The 27,662-nt window shown below is 41.7% G+C and overlaps 1 protein-coding gene across 2 annotated transcripts in view; it reads right to left on the reverse strand.

Moving 5' to 3' along the window:
• Positions 1–27,662, reverse strand: part of PDE4B (phosphodiesterase 4B) — a 420,029-nt gene that overhangs the window by 100,900 nt on the left and 291,467 nt on the right. For both annotated transcript variants that reach the window (XM_028102388.2, XM_088022395.1), the window contains 3 exons: positions 15,844–16,038; positions 7,077–7,113; positions 6,881–6,951 (listed from right to left, as the gene is read on the reverse strand). In XM_028102388.2, coding sequence (XP_027958189.1) covers positions 6,881–6,951; positions 7,077–7,113; positions 15,844–16,038 — 303 coding nt within the window. The remainder of the gene's footprint in view (positions 1–6,880; positions 6,952–7,076; positions 7,114–15,843; positions 16,039–27,662) is intronic.

A 27,662-nucleotide genomic window follows, 5' to 3' on the forward strand; every position in this document is an offset into this window, starting at 1 on the left:
CCGAAAAGGACTGGGCTTGGAGTGTCTCCAGGAAGGTGAATGCGAGGAGACTGAATCTCTTCCATTTGGCTGTTACTGAATTATATCCTTTTATAATAAACCAGTATTCTAGTAAGTAAACTATTTCTGAGTTCTGTGAGCGACTCTAGCAAATTAATAAAACCCAAGAAGGGAGGTCATGGGAACTTCTGATCTACACTCAGTGGGTTAAAAGCACTGGAAACAAACTGAACTTGCAACTGGTGGCTGAACTGGGGGAGTCTTGCAGGACTGAGCCCTTAACCTGTGGGATCTGATGCTATCTCCAGGCAGGCAGTGTCAGACTGAGTTGAATTTTAGGGCACTCAGCTGGCGTTAAGGGAAAATGTGTAGGGAAAAAATCCACACATTGGAATTGGTGTCAGAATCGTACCTTCAAGGGTGAAATGCCATCTTCTGCAAAGGATGCCATCATGTTAGCTAAAATGGACCCCTCTTCTAATATCCCATGGTGCTTTGTTTGTACCTTTAGGGTTATTTCCTCCTGTTACAACTCATATGTGCACATATTACCCCCACCACTAGTCTGTGACCCCATTGAAGGGGGGATCCAGTGCTCACTTCTTTCCGTATATCCTCTATAGGCCCCACCAACCTGCCTCACAAGTAGTGGGCACTCCATAGACGTTGGTGAACTGTTGATTGAATGAAACCTTGATGTGAAAATCATTTGAGAAGCCAAATACCACATGAATGTTTTATCTGGTTTCCTTTTCCTCTGCAGTCTTGGTTCTACATACCACTCACTATTCCCACAAACCCAGCATGTGCTCACATTACTGGGCCTTTGCATATGTTTTGCTCTGCTCACTATTTTCCTCCTTTGTAAGTGGCAGACTCCTTCCCCTGTACAAGGAATCCCCTCAGCCATCACTTCCTCAAAGGCGTCTTCCCCACTGTGAGTAGTCACCCTCTGCATTACTTGTGGCTTGCTGCCCTTGCCCCCTTCTAGCACTGCTCAGACTGTCTTGCAGTTCCTACAGTTCTATTTTCTTATCTGTCTCCTCAACTCACCTGTGAGAAATGTAAGCAAAGACTGGATCTTGTTTATTTCTGTAACCTTGGAATTGGCAAAATATTTGATATGATAGAGGTATTCAAGATGTATTCACTGGATTAATAACATGCTGTTAATAATTTTATTTTACCTGTCTTCCTGAGTTCCAAAGAAGGCTTTTGTGCAAGGAGACATGGAACTAGGGGGCCCTAAATGTTTGGGAATCCCTGCTTTCTTCACAGTTTGGCTACTCACAGCACCCAATTATCCCAATGACTTCTTGAAAATGACACAAATTACATAAATTCCTTTGTCCCAGGAGTTAATTTTGAAAACCTAGCTCTTATTTAGAATTGTTCATTCAGATAAGCATTTGTGTGTGTAAGCTTTGCACAGGCAAGAACCATATTTATTTGACTTACCACTTACTCCCAAGACCTGGTGCAAAGAAGAGGCTCAACACACATTAAATGAATGAATGACTTCTAGAAGCTGCATCATTGCTTACAGGGCATGAGACTGCCAGTTAGAACCTGTCATGAGTGCCAGAAGAAAATGTCATTGGCTGCCCAGTTTCCAGTGGTCTCTAACTTATACAAGAATCATAAGAAGTTATACGCCTGGATTAAAGTCAGTGATATTAAAAGGGAGGATAATTTGGCCACAGCAGTTAATATTTTATAGCCCTGTAAATAGCACAGTGGAGAAAGAACTGGACTATGAATAAGAAGACAGGAATCCTAATCCCGGCTTTGGCACCTTCCAACTGTATAGCCCTCGGCAACTCACTGAACCTCTCAGTTTCTTCCTCACTTGGGGAAAGCAGGCGGCAACTAACATTTACTGCTAATTTACAATGTGCCAGCTCCTGTGTGAGCACTTTTCCATATATTTCCTCACTTACTCTGAGGAAATTTGGCTGGGTTCTTTCCCCTCTGAATGCTCACAATTTTATTATTCTCAGCTAATTTAAATCCCGTGCCAAAGGACATAAAGCAATGAAAGATATACATTGAAAACAAAATTAAATGGTTGTTAATTCTTTCTCAAAGATTACATGCGTGTTGATTAAATTACGCTTGGAAGAATGTTGATACAGAGATGTTACATGATTTTCTGATAGCCATTGGTAATTTCTGCGATGTTAGAGGCACAGTTGAATGATGGGGGACACCTTTTTGCTCCGAGCTGCTCTATTCCCTGGTTATCAGACTGCAGAATGGTGGGCATTCTCACTTGTAAGTGATTTCTCCATCAGCTGAAGCCAATAAATGCTTTAGGGATGCTTATCTGAATTAACAGCTCTAAACGAAAGCCATATTTTCAAAATTAACTCCTTGGACTAAAGAAATAATAGGTTTTAATTTGAAGCCAAGAAATACAGGCCCAATCAAGCATCTCTCAATGGAACATTTCATGGAAGTGCAAGGAAATCACCTCAACAGAAACTGAGATTTTTCACCCTTTGGGTGGTAAAGCTCAGGCAGACAATGAGCTATTTTTGTGCAGAGCAAAGAGCCAAAAGATAAAGGAAATCTTGACTTATGAGAAGTATAGTTCTATGTGGGAGTTCCTTTTCATATAATAAACCACACTATCCAGATGTCTCAAGAAAACCATTCCAAGGACAGAATTATTGCTTAAATGTTACATTTAAGGCAAGGAGTGTTACTCTGAAACCCAAGTCAATGTCCCAGAAAGCAACTTGTGAGCTCCATGAATCTTACAGTTTCAGTTCTTAAGACAAATGAATATGTGGGGGAAATGCTCTCAGATGGTGGACCCATTTTTCTTGTCCTCAGTTTTCTTTCTTTCTTTGAGGGTATTGACTAGGAATAGGTTGGAATGCATTAAATGAACACTCAGTTTTCCAATCTTCCCCTGCTAAGCTGCTTCACTTGTAGCTAAAGCCCATTCAGTTCTCAGCCTGAGCTGGACAAGCAATCTCAATTTCTAGTGAAACTCTAGTGGTGCATGTGCCCTGCCTTGAACTTTGGTTAGGTGATGTTGGTTTCAAGAAAATACTTGAAATCAATAAGAGGATCAATTCTGTACAAATATGGGGATGATTCTGAGAAAGATCATCAGATACAACGATCCTACCCCTGGCGATCTATTCGGTTTGGTGAGTGTGGTTTGGTGTGGACCAAAGGCGATGCAAAGGGCCATGACTTGGAGAGTGGTCTTCAGCCATAGTGTGAGAATGGACTCTGGGTCAGCTCTGTATGTGACAATTGTGGTCTTAGGGTACTCTAGTTCCTGAAGGTTTATGTGTCTCCTCAAGGCTGTGGAAAGACCTGATTTTCAAGAAAGTAGTTTGAGCTGACATAGCCTATTATTCAACACGGTTAGGCTGAATGCCCCCATAGTTACAGAAAAATAATATTCAAGTTGCTTGCTAACACACAGTAACTGAAAACATCCCCTACCCCCTTGCCCTGGAGCCATGCAGTACAATGACCTTGAGTTATGCTAAACTAAAGAAGCCTTTGAAATGTATCCTTGTTAATCTTTCCTCCCCAGTTCCTACCTCCATCATCTCTTGGTCCATGACTTCACTCCAAATATTTTTTTTCAAATCACTTATTTATTTATTTTGAGAGAGAGAGAGTGGGGGGATGGGCAGAGGCAGAGAGAGAGAGAGAGAGAGAGAGAGAGAGAGTCTCAAGCTGGCTCCACACTCAGCGAGGATCCCAATGCAGGGCTCTATCTCAGGACCCTGAGAACATGACCTGAGTCCAAATCAAGAGTCAGATGCTTAACTGACTGAGCCACCCGGGTGCCCAATTCACTCCTAATATTTTAATTCCTGAAAACACTCTTCTAGCTCATGTCTCTGCCTTTGGGCTCTCTGACCTTCATCCATTCCATAAACTCTTCCTAAATGACCCTCTGTTCAAAAACCTTTAGAGATTTCTTCCCATAACCAAAAAGACTTAATGGGTGTAGTGAATGCAAAGATGTGAGGTAATAAAGATAGAATATATTGGTCTCTGCTCCCAATTTCTGACACAGAGCTCCTAAAACTCTTGTAACTTCCTAAGTGATAAGAGCACTAGGAGCATCTTTTGTTCTAATGAGGCAACTCTGGGTGGGCTCCTGGGAGGGGCTGGTCAACAGAAGGACCAAGCCATGATTAAGGGCTTGGAATTTTCAGCCCTACCTCCCATCCTCCAGAGAGGGGAGAGAGGCTAAAAGCAGAGGTAATAATTGATCATGTCTATGTGATAAAGCCTCCATAAAATCCCAATAGCATAGGGTTCAGAGAGCTTCTGAGGCTGGTGAACAAACATACCTACCCTGGGAGGGTGATGCCCTCCAATCCCATGGGGACAGAAGCTCCTATGTTCAGAACCCTCCCAGACCTCACCCTAGGTATCTCTTCATCTGGCTGTGCACGTGTGCTTTTATCATGTCCTTTAGTCGACTGGTAAAGGTAAGTAAGTGTTTCTCTGAGTTCCGTGAGCCACTCTGGCAAATTAATTGAACCTGAGGAGGGGCCCTTTGGAAGCTGTGATCTGTAGGCCATAGGTGAGAAGCACGGTGACTGACATCTCAGTGGGGGGTGGTCCTGTGGGATGGAGCCTTTAATCTAGGATCTGACGATATCTCCAGGTAGATAGTGTCAGAACCGAGTTAAATTGTAGGACACCCAGCTGGTATCCGAGACTTGCTTGTTGTTGCCAGAGCAGGGGACCTCCACACATTTGGTGACCAGAGTGTCAGAAACGGAGTGTTTTCTGTTAGGGAGACTCACAGGGAAGAAAAACACAGGAAGAACTGGGTTTTCCCCTACACAGGAAGAAAACAACTGTTTTTCCTTGCAAAGTACACTGCAACGAGAGTCAGGGTATCAGGGTTCAGGTCTGACTCTGCTCTTCACCAGCAGTGGTGTGTTCTTGTGCAAGTCATTTAATCTCCCTAGGCTTTGTCTCCTTGTCCACAGAGTGGGGGCAACAACACCTGTCATACATAGCATTTATGGTGATTCTAACTGAGATAATGGATGTGAAAACTCCAAAGTGTTACACTGTCTGGATTCAGCAAGAGAAATGTAACTATCAATTATAATAGCTCACATTTACAGAGCACCTACGATGTGCTAGATGCTGTTATAAATGCTCTACAAATATCAACTCATTTCATCCTCAGAGCAACTCTATTTTATAGATTGGGAAACTGAGATGTAGAGAAGTTGTACCCAAGTCACATAGTTGTAAAGTGGTAAGATTGGGTTCTGAAGTCAATAGGTATGGCCCCAGAGGCCCTAGTCTGTACAGAAAAAAAGGTGGGTAAAGGGAAGGAATCTCTTCTGAAAAAATAATTTTCCAAATAATTGGTGGTCTTTCTCCAACAATTATTTATTCAAAAATTTATATGTGTGATAAATATTTTTGGAGCATACACTATGTGTCAGGCATTTTGCTACATATTAGAAATTCGAGGAAAAGTAAATTTAATTCTAAAGGGGCCTCAGAGGACATGCAGTCTGGTGGTGAGCAGAGACCCACAAACGGTGTGATAAGGTTGGGAGAGTGCTCTGGGGCCACGGAGGGGCACTCAGCCAGGCTTGGTGGGGTCAGGGGAAGCATGCTGGTGAACGTGATACTACAGATGAGCTATAAAAGACAAGTAGGATTTAGCCAGGCAATCACTGGCAGGTGGAGAGATATGTTTTAGGAAGACAGAACAGTGAGTCCATAATTAGGATGGAAAATAGAACATGCAGGGAACAATCAGACCACAGTTGTTAGGATGTGATCCCATGTGGCCAGAGACCTGATCTGATTATTCACCACCATATGCTCTGGCACTTCCTAATTGAACACAAGCTTTGAAAGGGCAGAAAACTTGTCTGTTTTGGTCACTATTATATTACCAGTTCCCAGTAAAAGTGGTGCTCAACAAATATTTGTCAAACACATACATGTATGCATGGATGAATAGTATATACTAAATAAATACTTCTTGGGTGAATCATTTAATAAATGAACAAACAGGGAGGATCACTACAAAAGAGGCTGGGCAAGTCTCTAGGTTCATGTATGCTGCATCAAATATAAACCCAATCAACTATCAATCAACACTAACTTGAACTGGATCATGAGGTGCCTTGGATGCCATTCTATGGTCATTGATTCTAGGACCTGCTGATACCTGTGATGATCTTTTAAAATGCTGGATAGTGAACTGCATAGCACTTAGACTCACAGATTGAAATGATTTTGGAGGAGAAAGTTATGTGGGAATATCGAGTTCAAACCTTTCACTATAAAGATGAGGAGACAAAGGTTCAGCAATGTTCATTGAAATGACCAAGGTTATATAGTTACTGGGGGGGGGGCGGGGCAAGAGGAGAAGATAACCCCACTCTTACTCATCAAATTGCATGAACCTGTTTATATAGTATAAAAAAAAAAGGCAACGTGGACTTGAACTTTTTGCTACCTTTAATCTTGCATTTGAATCTCTGAGTTCATTAATAGCTATTCCAAAAGAATTTTAGTAGAATTTATGGCTGTTACTGATAAGTATTCATACTTTCCAAAGTAGTAAATGTAAATGTCAACAAAAATCCTCATTTCGCTATTCCACTTGTTGAGCTCCTACCGTCTACTAAGTGTTAAGGGTACAAAGATTCACAAGATCCAGACTAATTTCTAACATCTTACCAGTTCTAAAATACTCTGGTGCTCCATCCTATTTTCAAATTTCATCGTGTGTCCTAACTTAGTTTGCAGGGCAAAGTTCCATGCAATGGTATTTTTTTTTCTTCCTTTTAATGTGGCTCAATGTTTTTGCCTTTATGGAAGGGATTCATAACTCCACAAAGTCCATGCTTACTTGTTGGATGCTCCATGAAGGTTTGTCAGTAGAGTAAAGTTGTTTCTCACACTCCGCAAGCTGGCGAGGACCTGGAAGGCCAATGATCAGGATGGTTAGGAACGAAGGGAGACGAATGGGCAGGTTCCAGAGGCCACACTTAGAAACTGCACCCAGGGGCAGAGGGAGAGTGAGCCAGGGCCAGCATGATACATACCTGGGCAAAAGGTGTTACAATCAAGTCATCGCCATGTCTGGTGAAAGAGAGAAAAATGAATTTGAATTATAACTAGGACATATAAGCTGTAATATTAAACCATATCAGTGTTAGCAACACAAATGTTACACAAGTCCTTCTACCTGGATATAAGGCATGACTGATCTAGGCATAAACGGGAACCTTAGGAATTTGAAAGAACAAAATACCAGGTTCATGGCTCCTGGGCTTATGGTGACACCGAAAAGCACTTGAAAGTAAGCATATATCCTCAGGGTACATTCCCATTAAATAGCAGACCCAGAGTACTGTAATTCAAAGCGACTTAGTTGCCAGAGCCAGGAAATTCAAAGGGAAGGCTGCTCACAAGCACACACAGAGTTGGAAAAAATGGCATAACAGTCTGGATAAAGGTTAACTTTGGATTTCCTGGCTTTTGTTGATTTGAACCACAGCCTTAATGCCATTTAAATACAGATTTCTGTCTGGGAATCCCATTACTTTTTGTTTTTAATATAACTTTTTTTTCTTGAAGTACCCAAGGAAAAGCTTTTAATAGGAGTGTACAGACTGAGCCTACTATTACCATATCACTCTTGCTCATTTTGTCCCAAAGATCTGAATAAGCTGTACCTAGTGTTATGTAAATCTATACTTAGGAACAATCAAAAGTATGTTTTCAGAAAAGCACTCTCTGGCACATACTTCAATAAATCTACCTAAGCCCACATTCAGCAAGCTCTCCATCAAGTCATTAGAAGACACATTGTCGTAGGCTGCAGACACAAAATCAGGCCAATTTATTATTTGTGAATCGAGACATCTGTACAGAAGTTGGTTGACAACGAATTTCCTTCACTGTCTGATTTTCTCTGTCCTCATGATCGCCAAACATATATGGCACCTTATTTGTTTATTATGTGAGCACAACCAATGATTATTAAGCACCTGCCCTGTATCAGGCATTATAGGGATGTAGAGATGCAGAGCTGAACAACACATACGTCCATGTGGGCCTCTTCTCTAACACGGGCTTTTACTTTCAGGTCTTATTTAATATAATACTTTGCTTTCTACCTTTGTCTTTAGCTGGAAGTCCCCCTTCAAGACACCCTAGTCAAGTTCCTGTGCATCTACTTTGTACAGTGACTATAAAAAGAATACTGACAAGAGCATTCTTTGCATGATCACCCTATGTCAGGTCCTGCACTAAGCACTTTATGTCCATTATCTCATTTAATTCTTGTAACAAGGCTAAAGGCAGGTACCCTTACTATTCCCATTTTAAAGATGATATCTTTAAAGGCTTGGAGAAGGTAAGCTACTGCTTAACGAACACATTGTAAGCAGAAGAGCTAAGATTGTTTGATTCCAAAAATCTGCGCTTTTAACCATTATATTACCTATTTTATGGTGACCCTGCACAGTTGGCATATTGAATTAGACAGAATCCATGACCTCCCCCCACCCCCCCTCCAATTACAACACTCTAGGGGAAACAGAAAAAATATTCAAGACACCGCAATGGATACAGAATGAGAAACACAAACCCTTAATGGGGAAGCTTAATGGGGTATAAAGGAGAGGTAATAATTACAAGTTAGAGGAAGTAGGGCAGGCTTGATTGAATGAATGGTTTTGAGATGAACGGTGAAGGGCAGGCTCTAAAGAGCATGGACGGTAGATGCCACCAATGAGAGAAATGGCAGGAACAAAGGCACTGAAGTGGGAAAGTACCGAACATGCTCACTGAGATGCTTGGTGGCTGTCTGGGCGGAGTTGAACACATTAACTAGACATGTTTTTAGAGGACAAGATTTGAAGGTCCCCCACACTCATGGGTGGTATGGACCACGGTTGTGGAGGTAGTGCTTATCTCACAAGGAAGAAAGGAGCTAGTGAAGGTTTTGAGCGAGACAGGCAAGCAGAAAAGTGCTTTAGAAAGTAAAATGCTATGGACACCAAGAGACAGACTGGAGAGAGGACAGAGCCAGGAAGAATGGTTACGGGGATAATGCAGTCATTCAGATGAGAAGACATCAGTGAGGCAGAGGAAGAAACAGGAAAAGACAATTTGAGGAGACCCTAAGTGTCTTGCCAAGGACTCAGCATCTAACCGGCTAAGGGGTCATAACGAAATACTATGTCAGTTTAAAAAATGGGTGTGTGGGAAAATAGTGAAGTCATGAGCAAAAATAAGAAAGTAAGGATAACATGGGGGAGGAGATGTGTCACTTTCCCACAAGCTGAATTTTAAGATCCTCACTGATATCCCAGTGGAGACATCAAGCAGGAAGACTGAAATATGGAACTGGAGCTATACATTTCAGAGTTACCTACCACAGTGGTGAAACTAAAACAATGGCAGGGAGTGGCTTCTGGAGGTGGGGGAATAGAGAGAGAAAGGGAGCCCAAGGTAGAGCCTCAGGGTTCTTGGAAAAAAGTCAAAGGAGAGACAGAAGAAGGCACTGAGAGGAGCAGTTGTGATAAATGCAGGGTAGTGAACTGTACCGAGAGTTGCCCCTTCCCAAGCCATTTTCTTGAGATGAACTTTACATGGTGAAATAGCTTGCTATTTGTTCAGATATCTGCTATGAAGTTCACATTGTTCATAAGGCATCAGGGTGAGTTGGGGATGTAAGGTGATGGAGTTACAAGTTAAATAGGTCATCTAAGGCTCCTGGATTTCAGGTCTAAATACTCAGTAAAAGCTAAACATATAAATAAATCTCATACATATGTAGTACCTAAAGCTGATGAATTGTTGCATGAATGGGGAGTTACTAAAATGGTACAAAGTAATGATTAAAGGGAGGTAAACACTAAGGGGGCACCCTGTCAGCATGACTTTATCATCATGGAACTTCTGGAGTTTAGGAAAGCAGAAAATTCAGAAGCAAGAGATGGACTTGCAGGTCCGCAGCGTTGGTACCCTTAAAGGATTTGAATGGCAAAAGCTCATGTTGTACTTCAGGTAGTAGCTGCTAGAGGAAAGGATCAGACAACTTACAGGTAATTTATGGCAAGTATAGGAAAGAAACAAAACAAAATTCCTATCTGAGTACAGCCAGAATATTTATGAAACTATTCTAAAATTTTTAACCATAATTTCATATATTAATGATTAGAATAAGATGGCATGGAAATAACAAAATTGATTATGATTAATTATGAAAACTGATGGCCTTCTTCGTTTCCCAAACCTCTAGAGAGGGCAATGCCAGATGTTCAGAACCATGGCACGAGCGACATCTAGTGACAAACCCAGAACATTACAATTTTGTAGACTGATCAGTGATGAGAACTTGGTAGGTCTTCAATTGAGTGTAGGTCTGCACTAAACAGTGAAATGCATTTCCAGAAAGCAAAAAGGCTCCTTCCTTCTGCTATATCCTCTGGATTCCATTAATTTTGTCTTTCTCTGTGTCATACCTACACATAGGATTTTACTTGTAACACTGATTTCAGTCTGCCTTACAGAGAGATATATACTATTGCAGTCAAGAGCACAGATTTTGGAGCCAGACAGCACTGGTTTGTTTCTGAGTTGTGCAATTACTAGCTATGAGACATTAGATAACCTCCCTAGGCCTCAATTTCTTTATCTATAAAGTGAGGTGTTGTAAGAATGAAATGAGTTATTGCACATGTACAACTCTTATAAGCTTTGGCACATAAAAGCATTTGCTCATGTAGTTACAGTTATTCTTATTAGTAATAGGTATCATTATTATTATAACTAAAGAATTGCATGTCTTATCTTCCCCACTGGTGAGAACTTTTTTGGGAGAGTCATATCTGCCCCTATTGCAGTCAAGAGAACTAATATTGTACTTTACAGTTTACAAAGCATTTTCACATACATTATTTCATGGGATAAGAGAATGTTCTTGACCCGAAAAAAATGGCTCAACCAGCTTTCTTGTTGGTCAAGCCTGAAACCTCCCCCACAATCAGCCACCAGACCCTGCTTATGCTAACTTGCAAATATTTACTAATTGCTCACTCGATCTTCTCTAATGTAGTTCCCTACCCTCTATTATGTGGATTACCAAAGCAGTCTTCCATTGGGCTCTTGGACACTAGTCTTTAGGCTTGTCCACTGTATAAACCACTCTTCACTGTAATCAGAACTATCTTTCAAAAGCTAGGTTATGTATTTTCCTGCTTAAAAACCTTTAGTAGCTCCCCACTGATTTCATTCAGCATAAAGGCCAACTCCTTCAGATAGGCGCTTCATGATGAGGTTCCTGCTTACTTCTCTAGCCTTGCCTCTCACCACTTCCTCAACCGCTCACATTCTCTGCCTCAGCTCCACTGAGCTGCGCTTCTCCATAATGCTTCTGACAACTAGAGAGTAGTTAGCACGTGGCCCTTCTTCCTGCATAACCCTCTGCCTGGCTAACTCTTCTGGCTTAGCTCTGACTGCTGAAAGTGGGCTACTCGCCTGCCTGGCCAGGCCTTTCAAAGTCCTCTGCATACCTTTCTGTGACTGTCCTTATTCAAAGATATCAAAATTGCCTATAGACTTAACTCATCCTTTAGCTCCCTTGAAGACACAGAAATGTCTTATTTGTTAGCAAGTGCCTAAATTTAAGCTTTTGTTAGAAGAACGAATGAATAGGAAGGTAGGCAGAGCAGAGATTAATATCATTATTTTTATTTTTCATCTTTATTTTGAGTCTGTATTTATACTAAATATCCATATGATTTAATCATCCACACTCCCTAGACTTAAGCCTTGGTTCCCCATTTATTAGGCACATTACTTCTCTTCTGTAAGCATCAATGTCTTTGTCTTTAAGACAAGAAAATTATAGTACCAACTCAAGTAAGATTATGGGAATTAAATGAGTTAACAGGTGTACTTTAAATAGACCCTAGCACATAGAAAATGTACTTTTATTTTATGTGCACTTTTATTTACAGATAATTTAGACACTGTAAAGGAGATTCAACGCCAAAGTCATGATGCTAGTAAGTGTGATGGCTGTAGGTCTAACTCAAGTCTTAAATACCACATTGTGCTTTTTTGGTAGCCCATTAATAAACTGGTCTTAAATTTAAGTGAGCAGTTATTAATGCTTTCCCTCTTCATTCTTAGGTCTTAGTTCCCTTGAGTGCCCTCTCTAGAGACCATTTAGTTCTCACACAAATGGTAGCTTTAAAGAGCTCTTTGCCTATATAAGGCTTTGCAAATGCGGTGACCAAATGAAGGAAATATGGATCTTCCTTCCCTGTGGATTTGCAGGTGGATTGTCAGAACTCCATCCTGTTCAGGGTGGTTCCTGCCACAGTTTTGAACAACGTAACTGGTCTTACCAGTTTCCAGTACTTTATGTTCCCATTGGGAAATCTGTACCTCGGTGTACAAAGGCATTACATTAGAGATGACTACAACACAGGAACAAAAGAGAAATCAGCAGAGTATTGCCACATCTAGGAAAGCATCAGAAATTTCCTCAGGGGACCCAATGATGATCTTGTTTTCTTTACTAGAAAGCCTTATTTCAGTCTCTCTTTTGTTGCTAAAAGTTAAAGCCCATTTTCCATTCACATTTTTACTCCTAATATCTTCTCACTCATTCTCCCTGCCTATGTTTCCTCTTACTCTTCTGAAAGTGTTCAGATGAGAAATGTGGAAAAGCTAGCGTTGTCTCTACCCTGGGGTTTAATACAGACAGAGGAATTGCACAAGTTTTCCTACATAAATCCATGATGGCGCTGTGCTGAATATGAGGAGCTCCTGAGCAGGGAGCATCCCATAGCCCCCCACCCAATGATCTTCACATCAAGACTCTAGACCTATGATTGTCCTTCTTTTTCTTGGCTCCATAGGTAGAAGGTAAGAAAAGCAGTAAGAGGCTTGGGGGTTGCTGTTCCTCTATTCATTTCAATTCACTCTGAAGAGTAATAATCAGGTGAAATACTTTTTTTTAAAGATTTTATTTATTTATTTGACAGAGAGAGAGAGACACAGCGAGAGAGGGAACACAAGCAGGGGGAGTGGGAGAGGGAGAAGCAGGCTTCCCGCTGAGCAAGGAGCCTGATGTGGGGCCCGATCCCAAGACCCCGGGATCACAACCCGAGCCTAAGGCAGACGCCGAACGACTGAGCCACCCAGGCTCCCCCAGGTGAAATACTTTTGAGAGCATTACTTCAGTGTAGTTCAAAGCTACTTGTGTGAAACTGGACTTTCTAACACAGTCCGGATAAAATGAAATACTGGAAAAATATGGATATTATTCAAGCTCCTCTTCCTAAACTGAGAGATATATAAAAGTTTTACTGTAATGTTGAAACATTTGCAAAATAAAAAATTGTGCCATTTTTATTCACTCAAAGATTTTAATAGATTCTATTATCAGTATCTTTGATAAGGTGATCTTATGTTGCCCACTGTGTTTTCTTGGGAAGGGCTATTCTTTATTATGGAAGAGTGTCCTTTCTAAATTTTTTTTCCTTTTAATTCTAAGAAGTATTAAAAAAACCAAACAAACAGTGAGGGCGCCTGGGTGGCTCAGTTGGTTCAGCGACTGCCTTCGGCTCAGGTCATGATCCTGGAGTCCCGGGATAGAGTCCTGCATTGGGCTCCGGGCTCAGCGGGGAGTCTGCTTCTCCCTTTGACCCTCCCCCATCTCATGCTCTCTATCTCATTCTCTCTCTCAAATAAATAAATAAAATCTTTTAAAAAAAACAGTGAGAATGATACTAGACAGCTTACATATACAATTCTTATTTGCCTAAATCTAAAGTTGGCAACACTATGTAGGTTCTAAGTTAGGGGGAAAATTTTGCCGGTTGGTAAAATTGAAAAGAGGATAAACGGTGACTATTAGGGACCCTACATGCAGAGTCATTCAGAATTAGATGTCTCTTTTTAGAGCTGTAGAATGAGTTGGACTGTAATCTCTAAGGTCTCCTCAAGTTCAAAATTTTCATAACCTTTGGTTCTTAAAAAAAATCATCAGAGTTTAATCTGAAATTCAGTTGGAACCTTCTGGGAAGCCTCAGAATGACCCTGAGACTCATCATGCTGTTTGGCTAGAGTTTGGGGAACTGTGAGCTGCCTTCCAAAGCTAGTCTTTTACCCATCAAACGCTATGTGAATGAAGCTCTAATTACTTTCGGCTCACCCCGTTTCCTATGCTCTCCACCTACGACATCTAGAGAGGTGTTTCTCTTGGTAGAAGAGGAAATTCCAGGTAGACTCAGCCAAGCCCCCATGCCAACCTTGGTCAAAAACATCCTTGGTTCTACATGATCTGCAGCAAAGTGGTTACCTCTCCTCCAGCCTCAGGCACCTTGACTCTGCACTCATCTGTTTTCTACCAGGTGGTAGAGATTTTACTTTGCAGTTTGAAGAACAAAGGCAAGTAGAATCGAAAAGGTTCGAATATGGTCAGTCTTAGCTACATCATGGGATATAGCATGGCATACAGTCATGGGATGGGGCAGTTTTCTCAGTCTCTCAGAGGCTCACTTTCATTATCTATACAGTGGAGATAATAGTGGTACCTACCTGACAGGACTGCTGTGAAGATTAAAAGAAATAACATGTGTCTCAGGGCCGCCGGCCCTGTGGTAAGCACTCATTAAATGTTTCCTTCCACTCCATAGTAGAGTGATGTGGGTGTCCCTCCTACCTTTCTTATTAGCTATAGCCTCCCTGAGAGCATGCAACCTTTCTGAGAATATCTGTTTTTAACTCATTTGTGATTTTTCCACTGTTTTGTTCATCTTTTATCCCCAGAACCTACCACACTGCATGGCACATAGGAGAGATTCAGGAAGTATTTGCCAGATCAATGAATACATGAATTTTGGCCCATCCAATGACGAGACATTTTAGGCCAGGGGTGCATCTGTTAGAATTTGTTGGCAGAAATGCCCTGGGGAATCTTTTCTCACTGGTAGCTTTTAAAATGTCCCCTGCCCCCTTTCATAAGAGAGTGACCCTCTTTAGCTTCTTTCCCAACAGCACAAGAGAGCCCAGTGGAAATTTCCAGGCCAGAGACTTTAGGGAGCTACCAATATTTTTATAACATACAATGTTAAAAACAATTGTACGTGTGCCCAGAAATCTTTTAAGGCATGAATTCCGGCATCCAACTTTATTTGGTTTTAGAAATTTAATAAACGAGTAATACAACCCCGTCATTGTTCTTTAAAAATTAGAGATCTACAATTAATAGCAGCAAAACAAAAACATCAGCTGTGGTGGAGAGTGTTGTGTCTCACCAAGGAGCCAGGCAACAAGTGGGCACTGAGTTAAGATTCCAGAGAAGGGACACAGACATGTGGCTGGATGACAACTTATTAAATGTCACCAAGCAAAGACCACTGAGAAAGGAGGCATGTCCCCAACTACTGTTTTCTTTTTCACCGTAGCCTCATGCACACTGTACATGCTGTGGAAAATTCAAGTATGATTTGCAAAAAGTGTTGATGTTCTCAACCCATAAATGATTCAACAGTTCGGGAAATGAAGCTGAACGACAATTTTTTTTTTTATAAAAAGGATCAATAACAGACGAAAACTGCACACCGTGCCTGAGATTTTTGTACCCTTGGAAAGCCCAGCGACATATTTCTCATGCTGTAGAGCACTAATGTCTTTTAAGGATCATCATCATCACCTCTGCTCATGTTCACTTTTCTCCTCCCTCCTTCCCACGGGTTAAAGGGGGAACAGTTGTTGTTGCTGCTGTGACAGGTTAAAGGTGAGGTAAGTGTGAGACGGGGGCCACCTGGGGCTCATACTTACTGCTCGCTTGGAAGTGAAGAGTTTCGTGACATCGCCTTTGGTGACAAGTCATAGTCGCTGTCTGATCTGTAGAGAAAGGACTCTCTGCGCTGGCTGTGCCCAGGAAAGGTGGCGTGGAGCACCAACCCAGAGGAAGAGCTGGCCTGGGGGTCCAGGGGGCTCCGACCTGGGCAAGGGCCATTTTCCACATCAAAGCTTAAGAGAAAGCAAAAAACGCTGGTCACATAAGCATGGGGAGGACATCGGACACACATACATGGAGAACCAATGTGTGCCAGGCATCTTACATAAAACTTTACACTGTACGAATATTTTCATTTTCCAGACAGCTCTGAGTTGTAGTCATTATTATTCTCATGGTGTACGAAGGAAACAGTCCCACAGAAGTCCAGTCTTCAGTGAATAGTGGAGGCAGGATGTGAACCCTGGAACAAAGCCCCATGGCCTTTCAGGGGCAAGAGCAACTTGGACAAATTCAGAATAAGAGCCAACCATAAAGTCATTTGGTGATAATAAGCAACTCCAGAGATAGCATCCAACACAGCTCTAGGTGTCAGACGCTAAACCATCACTTAAATCAGTCTCCGTAGCTGGGAGGCTTCTTCCTGCCATAAATAAACATCACGATCTCATTAAAGATACAATATGCATATTTCTCAATGTTTCAGGAACAAAGTGCTATCCTGAAAACATTCACTGGCTGTTTAGATGGGAGGCCCAGTCTGAGACTTAATATTCATATGCAAGTTTAACCACAGAAAATGATTTAATTAACCTGATAATGTCAAATTACCCTCCAGGTATGCAGAGGCTTTATCCCTGGAGGAGGGTCTAGCCACTGGCTCCAGCATAGGAGAGCCATTAGGGTTTCCAGGCAGTGGGCTCACCCTAGGAAGGTATCCTCAAGCCCAGATTAGTCGAACAAGCTCTGATCAATGAACACACTGATGGGAGCAGTGGAGATCTGGTCTCTGGTCCTCTCTCTTCCTATCCTGGTATCAGTGAGGCACTGTGTCCTTCCCATGCTCTCCATCATCCCCTATGCATTTTCCTCGTGGGCACTACCTCCCTTTGCTTTAAACTGCCAGGAACCCTCTTGCCTACCATTTCTCTAGACCACTCACCGGTCTCCAGCTACAGCTCTGCAGAGAGGTACTGAAGAAGGTAAGCTGGGAATGTTCTCTCCTCCGAGTTAGACCACAAGAGAGGGCTTCCTTCACACTCATCCAGCTGCCATCATTTATTTCTATACTCATGATCTCTTCTTTCACTAGTGCTTACAACCTGCTGTCTTGGGGTGAGTTTTGCTTATATTTCTCTAGTTTACAAATTGCTTTCTGATCTATATGATTCCACTTACCCCTCATTACAACCCTGTGAAGTATATAGTATGACCACACTCTACAGTTGAGGAAAATGAGGCTTAGAGAGATTTTAAATACTTGTTCAAGGTTACATGCGTAGGATGAGTACTGGAAGACCCAAGTCTTCCAACTCCTTTCTCTACCACCCCAGACTTCTCTAATCACAGCGTATCAGAATGGCTTGCTGGCTAGCTGAGGACAGTTTTTCTTCTGAATTCAAACAAAATTTGTGTTTGGTATGTAGAGAGTCAGTAAGATTATGAACAGCCTTGACTGTTATCTTGAATGAGGACAGGAGAAGCAGCAAATTACCCTGAAGCTGTAGGTTTCTTTGAGACAGGAAACAAGAAATAACAGAATGCAGGGTTATAATGCTTCCCTGGAGGCCATTCTGAGAAGCTGCTTTTAGCTCACCTACAAACACCAGGTGTCTGATAAGAAGCAGCGGGTAAGAATCTCTGGTTAAAAGGACAAGGAAGAGCCATAACAATCCAGTATGTATTTGGACTTTCAAGGCACCAGTGCATGGATTTTCACAGCAGGCTAATGGTCTGGGATGGGGCTGCCGTTCAAAGACTGCAGGCAGGCAGGCAGGTGGGCAAATCACTCACACCCGCTTGTTTCTCCGCCTGCCTAGAGATAGATCTATGCTGTAAGCCAACTACATTGCAGTGAGTGAAACTATAACGAAAGCTGAATGGCAAACTTTCCTCGGGGGAGATCTATACTAGTTGTTGGGCGAAATAAAGAGCTCCTTTGTGGAGAAGGGCTCCTTTGTGCCACTGAGATCCTGTACAACCGGTAGGTCCTGACGTTGGCTCTGAACTCTTCTTAAGGACAAAGAGGGAAGTTCTTAAAAGGTGAACGTGGCCCTACATAAAGCTTAAGAGTGGGCATGAGCTTTGAAGTTTCATGTGCACTCATGTTATTCATTTGGGATATATCTGTTCAGCCTTGATGGATATTAAAACACTGAAATACTTTTGTAACGGTTGGCAGCCAGCCGTTGCCCCAGGCCCTCCAGAATTTGCTGGTCTCCCCCGTGATGCAGTAACTAAAGGGTTGGTGTCTGGAACAGCAGGGGTCTCTAGTTTTAGCCCTGTGGCCTGAGTCCATTTAATTGGTCAGCGCCCATGCAGTAGCAGTCATTAGACATTATGAATGCGTGTTCCTGTGCTAAAATATTAGACAGGCACCAAGTGGGTATGCCGACCAAAGTCTTAGAACTTTTTCCACTGAGAGTTTCCACCAGGCCTCACTCTGCCCTATGTTCTGCTAGCGGCATTCCTCGTGGGCAGAAAGTTTAAGTCCACAAGGCATTACCCTAAAAGTGGATGTCACAAGGCATTCTGTCCCCAGGGTTTGAATATAAGAAGCTTGGTCCTACCGGGTAAGCAGGGACTAGATCCAGACACCAAAACTCTCTCCGTGCTGTTCCCTTTTGTTTTTGTTTTGTTTTGTTTTTCTTTATTCTTTACCATGCCTAAACTCCTAGAAGAGCTTGCTGGAATTCAGAAGAAGCCAGGGAAGAATTCTGGTGCAAAGAAGCAGTCTCAGTGAGACAAACGGCCTTTCATATTCCCTGGGGCACTGTTTCAAAGCAACCAACACAGATGTACAACTTAGGAACAAACATGAATCACCAACCAGACACCAGCCCCAGTCACAGCAAAATTAGCGGGCAGACATCACAATACATCCCGCAGATCCAGGGTGGGAGGAGGGGTGTGGGCAAGGGGAAGATTGAGGACAGACTTAACAAGCAAAATGAATAGACCACACAAACTGAAACACAATTAGGGAGAAAATGGAATCTGAAATATCAGAAACAAACACATAAATGGGGATAATTCATTTAGGATGAATTATGTGGGATAAATTTTTTGCGCCTGCCTTAATCAGGACACACATTTCACCTTTAGGCTTCTTTGTATTAAAAAAATCATTATAATAGTTTTATATATTATATAAAACATAGACAATAGAGGAAAAAATACCACTTTTATTAGTTTAGTATGTTTCCTTCTGCAAATTTTTTCCTGTAGGCTCGGATCATGATTTTTTTGTACAAGTATTTTCCTGTACTGCTGTTTCTGAAATTATCATTTTCCAGGTCCTGGCACTTAATGGTTCACCCAGACACAGTACCATACTTTCTTAAACATTTTCTTTACTGTTGGCATTGCACTTATGATCTTAAAGAACATTATAGTTGATATCTTTGAACCTGCAGCTACTGTAATATTTAGATGGGGTCACTCAGATGTTTCAGATAGATTAAGAGAGGATGTCACTCGTGAGTTTCTGAATATTTCACTGTACTTCCCTGGAAGGGATTGTCCATATCCAGCATGTGGACACAAACAGTATTGCCTTTTCTCTAGGTTCGGAGAAAGTCCCAGAAATGGCTCTCTCCTGTCCAGGATTCTGCATGCTGCCCTCCCTCATGATTCTGCCTGCTTCTCCCTGCCTGGACCAATCGCTCTGGGCTGAATCAATGGCTCCTTGCCTAAGACTGAATATTTCAGCAACGTTCTCCTGCTTTGTATCTAGAGTCTCGGCTTCTTGAGGCCGTGGTGGTAGCAGGTGACCCTGGGGGTAAGAAGCGGTGCTCCCGGAAAAGGGAAAGCCCTTCCCGTCATCTCCATTAAGCCACTACCTTCAAACTTCAGCCCAGGGCACCTCTACCAGGAAGTCTTCTCTGACAGTGGCAGCTCAGAGTTTGGTGTAAACACATGTTCCTCCTCTGTGCTCCCCTCAGCTCCTTGACTGCAATACTTGATCACAGCACGTGCACCTCTCTGCTTAATTCTCTGTTTAGCTGATTCCCACTAGATTCTTATGTCCCAGTGAGAAGGGACCCGATATACCACTCACTTTTGCATCCCAGGCATCTGGGTCAGAGCCTTGTAAATAACAGATCCTCAAAAAAATGTTGGCCGCGCTGATTAAAAGAATACTGCAATTTACTGTGAAATGTTTCTCCTCTCCCTTCCCTCTTCCTGCCTGCTTACTCTCCTCTCAGTTCCCACCGGCATGGGCTGTTGTTTCTTTCAAATGAGTCTATAGAGATGTGGCAGCGCCTTATTTGATCAGCCTTATAAGGCGATGATCTAAGAATACAAGGAAAATGAAAGGAAATAAAACAAAGCAAAAGAAAACGAACTTAGACACACGGCTGTGTTCTCCCTGAACGAACCAATCTTGCATGGAAAACACACTGCCTTAGATATTTGAGATGGTGACCTCTTTACACAAACCCCATCATGGGAAAAGCCCTTCTATGCCACTTTGTTTGCCCTCTTCAAATCTCCTTCTTTTTTAATAAAAGCGAGAAACTTCTCTGCTCCACACTTTCTCTGCTGGAGGTTTCCATTCCCGAAGAATGCATGCAAAGCCAGTGCCAAAGTGGTGCAAAGAGGGAGCCAGCAGATGGCAGAAGACGGCTTCAGCTTCCTCCCGAGGAGGCACCTCCCAGCCTCCAGCAGGAGCAGGTGGGGCTGCGTGCCAGTCTCGGAGGGAGAAATGTGACTGAGGCCTTATTCATAAGCCTAGGAGGAAAAATCAGGGATAAAGAACAGAACCACAAGGTATACATGAAACCTTTTATTAAACTAAGAGAAGCTCTATTTCAAAGAATTCAAGCTAAGCCAGGTGATTGCAAGAATTGCCTGCAATTATTTCCAGGGCTGTTGCTTTCTGACCCCCAGTTACCTGCGCACACCCCAATTTCTGTAGCAAAAACTCACGAAGCGACCTCCTAGGAATAATTCATTTCTGAATCAGAGGAAACTTTTTCAACTCAGCCCTTCTCAAGGGGAGTCTCTGGCTTATTCTGATAAATAGCTCCACTGTAAAGATCGTAAGCTCTCCAAAAGAGGTTTAAGCTCACAGAGCAGCATAGTGGCTCACCACCATTTGGGGAGAGGGCCCTGCTGTCTCAGTTTTGCTTTTCTTTCTTAAAAATGTATTCATTGAGTATCGCGTACATCCCTCAATTTTTACAACTCAGGAAGGCTAATTCTCTTCCTCCCATTTCAAAGACGAGTAAAACGGAGCCTCCAAAATGTGAAACTTCATTGGAAACATTCTGAAGTGTGATCTCCTTTAATGACACCGAGCAGTCTGTGCCCAGGGAGCGCTCCTCCATGTCCCCACCACCCTCTTGATCCCAGAATCTGCCACGCTGGATTGTATTCCTCTGTTCACTCATCTCTTTCACTCCAACACTAGACTGTGACCTTGCAGCAGGGGCTGAGCCTCCTCCGTTTTGTATTCCTGGGGCCCAGAACCGAGTCTCATGCCAGAAGGCATATAACCAGCATTTGTTAAACGAATGTGAGGACCTCACACAGTTTATATTTCTCATCTGACAAAAAGCTTCTTCTACTTGGAATAAAACCTCTGGCAGGTGAAGACTTCTGAGAAGTCCCTAGGTGGAGTTGATAGGTTCCTCTTTCCCCATTCTTTCCCACCTCCCTGCAGTGTCCCAGGAATGGCATCCTGGGAGTTTTGGCTTTTGAGAACTTTTGTGTCTATGTTTGTGTATAGAAAGCATGTGTGTGGATGGTGGTGGTAACATCTGTGAGAAAAATGCCAGGTTTCTTTAAAGTTCTGTGGGAAAATATTTCCCACAATTGGACATCTTCAAATGCTTGCTTATAGTTTTGATAAACATACTTACGTTGGCCATCAGCTCAGTGTGCTCTCTGGTCCCTGCAGGTGGGGAAGCTGCACAGGGGCATGCATTTTTACCCCCAGTGGCAGTGACCCACCTTTATATAATTAATGGCGGCAGGCTGCGGCCAGGCCTAATTTTTAATGAAGGACTTAACTGTGCAAAATCACAGCCAGCGTGACGTAGAGCCCACAGCCTCTCTGCAGGTGGGCAGATCGCCTCTGGCCACGGTTACAGCATAATACTGAGGTTCTGCCTTAAGAATTCAGTTTTAAAGTCTGCGACTTCCCTCCCATAGAAGAGGAAGGAGAGTGATGATGTTGGGCTCATCTGAATTCTAGAAGCGGCTTCCCACTGTTTTCTTTTCTTCCTAGGGGCTTTGAAAATGACATTCATGGCAATGATCCAAAATTGCTTTCCCCACAGAGAGGTTTAACCAGAGGTAGCTAAGTAATGCTGAAGAGCTCTGGGATTCTGAAGATCTGGCTTCTAGTTCCTGCTCTGTGAGGAAATAACTGGAAAGAAACAAAGACGCCCGATACTCTGACTCCCACACCTTAGTCTTTCCCCCCTGAAATGAATGAAGAAAAGAATGAGTGGAAGGTCTCTGAGGCCCCTCTGAGATTAGACATTTTGGAGATAGAAGAAGGATTGGTTCTCAAGTGTGGCCTGATGTGATTTTATATTGTTAATGAACATTCATTCAACTCATTCGTTAAGTGCCCACTATAATATAAGGCACTGTTCCAGGTCTGAGAATACCGCAATGTGCAGGACAGACAAGGTCGTTGTGGGGAGGGACGGACAATAAATCAATCAAATAAGGTAATACCAGATAGTGATAACTGCTTTGAGGAAAATAAAACCTACCAGTGTGGGAGAGACTGGTATGGAGAAGAGTGTTTCTTCAGTTTGGGTGGTCAGCAGACCCACTCTATAAACCCCAAAGGTGGTCTCCTGCTGTATACCAGTGCATCCCTCTCCCCCCACCCCACCGTCTTTCCCAGATGGTGCACTTGGGTTGAGATCTGATAGAGGTAGTGGGAAGGCTGTCCTTGGATTCTTTCCAATTTCCACTTCTGCTCCCTTTGTAACCAAAGACTTTGGTTAGATGATACTTGTGTTTTAATTTGGTGTCATTTATTAAGCTAGTGATTTAATTTTCCTCCTGCCTGCTCGCTTTCCGAGCTGAGTTAGTTGCTCCATTGTCTCATATAGCTGGACATATATCAATATCTATGTATCTCTACCATAGCACTTGTCCAGCATAATTGTTATTGTCCTAGTCTGCCCCAGACTGCTGTGTTCCTCAAGAACACAGAACATCTTTTTCATATTGTTTTTACCTCATTGCTAAAGGCCATGTCTGTCAGAGTATGGGTACTTAATAAATGTCTGACGGATATACCAACGAAGGAAATGAATGATTTGGGACCAAGGAACTTTTACCAGCTCCCCTTGATCTACTTCTCCAACAAGAAGGGATGTGAGTGGTGTGGGGACACCAAGCTATCTTCTCTAACTGAGCTCTAAAAGCTAGTTCCACAAAGAAGAACCTGGGGTTTGCTATCAAATATCACCTGCTGGAGGTGATATTTGATAGCTGGAGGGCTGGAATACCTTCCCTGGGGTACTGAGCCCAAGAGAAGGCAAATGGTCCTCTTTGGCAGCAGTCATTCTCATCTGTTGGTGTTGATGGTATCAGAGATAGAAATGCCAAGAATGAATATTCCTTTTAATGTTCCTTTGGTAGAAAGCTTTAATTTTGCTGAGGAATTTATGTTGCAACCTCTTTCTTTTACTTGTTGTTTCAGATCCTTTCTTGGGTTGTAAACATTTCACAAAAGAAATGCATAAACAAAAATGTAATACCAATACTTCATTTTTCTAATGCTTTTATGTGAGTGTCATATTTTTAAAAGCTTTTCTTTTCAAATGCTAAGGAGATTATTTTAATGTGCTCCTTTAATAACTTCACATTGTATTGTTCCTGTGTTATATGATTTGATGCACAAGGAAAACAGGACCAAATCTAAACAATCCTATCTCATAATTACAAGAACGTTATTTCTAACAAGCTTACAAAGTGCTCTGTCAATCTGTTTCCAGGTAAAAAATGATTTTCAGAAGTATGAATGTTATAAGATAAGTGTACATTTCTTTACATGTTCTAATTATCAAACCTACTCTCAGACTTTCATCCACTGAAACCTCCTAAGGGTTAGGATGACTCTTAACAGTAATAGTCACTTTCTGTAGGACAGTGATTCTCAGGAAAGGTAGGGGTCCCCCCAAATGATAATAATTTGGGGTGGAAATGTGTTTTGTACGTGGACTTTATAAAGCATGGGGGAGGGCAGGGCCCCAAGATTGAGAACGTACTACTCTGTGGCACTGCTGCTCTAAGTTGCACTTTGGGTATACCAATTTCCCCCAGCTCAGGATTTTCCAGCCTACATTTTCCATCTTTTCTAAAAGATTGTCATAGAAGATATTCAAATGGTCTCTTAACAGGTATAAGTAGTCCCATTTATATGTTTGTAGCCCTGCCAAAAAGAAAACCTGTTAATTAAATAAAATATTTATTTACAAATATTGTGTCATCTTCCAGTAGCTCCAAGGCAAGTGAAATTCCCTTCAAGAGAAATGATCCTGATCTGGGAAAACCAGATGATGGTTATTCAACCAGTGATGGCTTCCAGGAATTGTTGCCATCTGGAAATGAGTTCCAGAATTCTGCTTGATACACAGTTAAAATATTATTAATAGATGGTCACTTTGCTTGTTGGTATATGCTCCAGTGATGGGGGACACGTTAAGCCCATGAGATATGAATTTCACTTTCGGATTGATTTCATTGTTTATGACTTAGGCCAGCAAACTTGAATTAATTTTAGTCTTTCGTCCAAACCTTCTCCACCCTCATCCACTTACTCAACCAGTCTCCCTCATTGTGGTAAATGGACCTGCCATCTACTCAGTTGAATCAACCATGATTGATCTCCTTCCTCAAATTCCCTTCCTCTTCTTCAGTTGGCCAAGAAGTTCTATTCATCCTACATCAAAACTATACACTTCATTTTTGCTGCCACCATGATTTCAGTACATTAAAATCTCATTTGTACTAGAATAGCCATCCTATGAGTTTCCCTGCTTCCACTCCCCCACCCCATCCTCCAAACTCTTCTCCATATAACAAGAGCAATCTCTTAACATAAAAATCAAATCATGTCATTGCATTTCAAATAAAATCCAACCTCCTTACCATGGATTACAAGTCCCTATATAATCCAGTCCCTGCCACCACCCCTCCAACCTCATTTTATACCACACTCCCCTCTGCTCAGTGTGATTCAGCCTCAGGGGCTTCCTTTCTATTCTAGGGACTTGCCAAATCCTTTCCAATCTTAGCAGTTTTGCATGTGTGTGTTTTGTTCACTAGTATATTTTATTTGCTTTGAACACTCCCTGGCTCACAGAAAGTACTAAAGAAATATTTGTTAAATTAATAAATAAATGCTGGTTTCCCTGCTTGTTCTCTCCTCTAGTCTTTGCATGGGTGCCTCCTTCTCATTCTTTAAGCTTTGGATTAAGTTAGCTACTAAAAAAAAAAAAAAAAAAATTCCTTTCCCAACTCATTATTTGTGGAGGGCCCCTTATCTTCATAGCACCTATTTCAACTTTTTGGTACATCTATTTGTAAGCTCATTATTTTTTAATTGTCTTTCTGTCTCATAAAACTCTAAGCTCCATGAGGGTCATCTGTTGTATTCACCAATGCATTAACTAGTGCTTAGCACTGGGCCTGGGACAGTTAGTTCTGAACTAATGTCTGTTCAATAGATTAATGAATAATAACTGAGTGTATAAGTGTATTAAACACTAACAATCACCTCAGTGATTCCTAGCAGATCCATCTTATTGCTATTTGAAAACAGATATTTCTTTATTAGGAGAAGAGTTCATTTACTGACTTCCTGTCATTGGGACAGCTCCCATACTAATCCTAAGGAAGCTCAAATTTAAAATATCAGTTGATTTAAAAACTTGCTATAGCATTTTTGTGTGTGTGTGTGTGTGATTATGACTTGGGCTTATTTCAGAAAATGAGACTAGTTTTCAGATCAAGTTTCACAAGCCATTGGCCTTTCAGAGAGAGCTGCAAGGAGGTGTTGAGGTCTACGTGGAGGCTGCATCCCCAGTTCTAGGGGTGTGAAATGCCATTACTTACTATTTCAAGAACTTCATATTTTTAAAAATAATTTATACTCTCTTGAGAATGAATAGGCTACGCATCTTTTTGGTGGTGGCAGGGGGCTAGGAGGAATGGCAGACTGGTTTGTTATAAATTCAAATAATAATCATAAAATTGGAAATCATTGCCTCAGCCTCCGGTCTACTGAGCACTTAATAGGGTTTTACATCAGTTAACATCTGGCCTCCAAATGTTATCAGTCTTAAACACTGAATCTGCAGACAGCCCGGCATTTGAGTTTTAAATGTGTTCTTTTGGGAAGGAAGGAGGGGTGAGAGAAGGGTGGATAAGAGAAAATACAGGCGGAAAAATGAGATCCTAGAATCTTTTCTCCTTGACTCAGGCAGTAAAGCTAAGAAAAGTTACACATTTTTTCCTCACAGGTATGGAGGACTTACAATGTGCCAGGCCATGTATTCAGTGTTTGGTATATATTAACTTGTTTCATTGCTATAGTCCCTCTGTGGGGCAGCTGTTCACTTTATTCTATGGATGTGAAAACCCAAGTTCAAAGGGTTTAAATAATTTGCTGAAGATCACTCAGCTATTAAATGGCAGATCTTCTATTCAAATCTGGAAACCCGGTTTGATTGTATCCATTAACAGATCAATCAACTCACCCACATCAGTAAACATCTGCTCAGTCTTTCCTCTTGTGAGCGTAGATAAATTTTCATGATTGTATCTGAAACCAAGCCTTCTGTTCTGAATCCTGCCCTTTCTCCCCTACTCCTAGACTGCGCTACTGCATCATCATTTTCCATTTTGCACATCAGCAAACAATCAAACTGTAAAAATTTCTATCTAAAACAAACCAACCCACAAACAAAAAATAACCACCAAAAAGACTTCCACCAGACATATGAAAGTTGAAAGAATTCATCACCAGCATACCTGAAGTCTCAAAACGTTAAAGGAAATCCTTCAGGCAGAAGGAAAATGATACCAGATAGAAATCAGTATCTATACAAAGGAATAAAGTTTTTGATTTCTTTTAAAAATCTCTTCAAAATACAACTGACAAGAAGAAATAAGAAATAATAACCATGTACTGTGAGGTTTATCATGTACATAGAAGTAAATCATATGACAGGCAATAAGAGCACACGGCAAAGAAGGGAGAAATGGAAGCATATTGTGGGAAGGTCGTTACACCTATATTTGAAGTGGTATAATATTGCTTGAAGGTAGACTGGGATAAGCTAAGGAGTTACATGAGAAACACTAAAATAACCATTAAAATAAAAAAAAATGAAGAGCTTTACCTAAGGAAATAAAAAAGGAAGCATAAAACACTTAATTATCCAAAACAACAGAAAAAGAGGAAAAAGCATATAATGGACAAATAGGGCAAATAGAAGACAAATAGCAACATGGTAAATATAAACCTGACCATGTTAATAATCCCTTTAAATGTAAACAGCCTAAACACCACAATTAAAAGGCAGACATTTTCAAGATGGATAAAAATGTATGACTCAACATCAGGCTGCCTATAACAAGCCACTTTAAATATAAGAAC

This window comes from Eumetopias jubatus, unplaced genomic scaffold, assembly GCF_037043125.1.
Source record: "Eumetopias jubatus isolate StellerSeaLion01/CBP00866 unplaced genomic scaffold, mEumJub1_p1.0 scaffold_4, whole genome shotgun sequence".
NCBI classification, from domain to species: domain Eukaryota; kingdom Metazoa; phylum Chordata; class Mammalia; order Carnivora; family Otariidae; genus Eumetopias; species Eumetopias jubatus.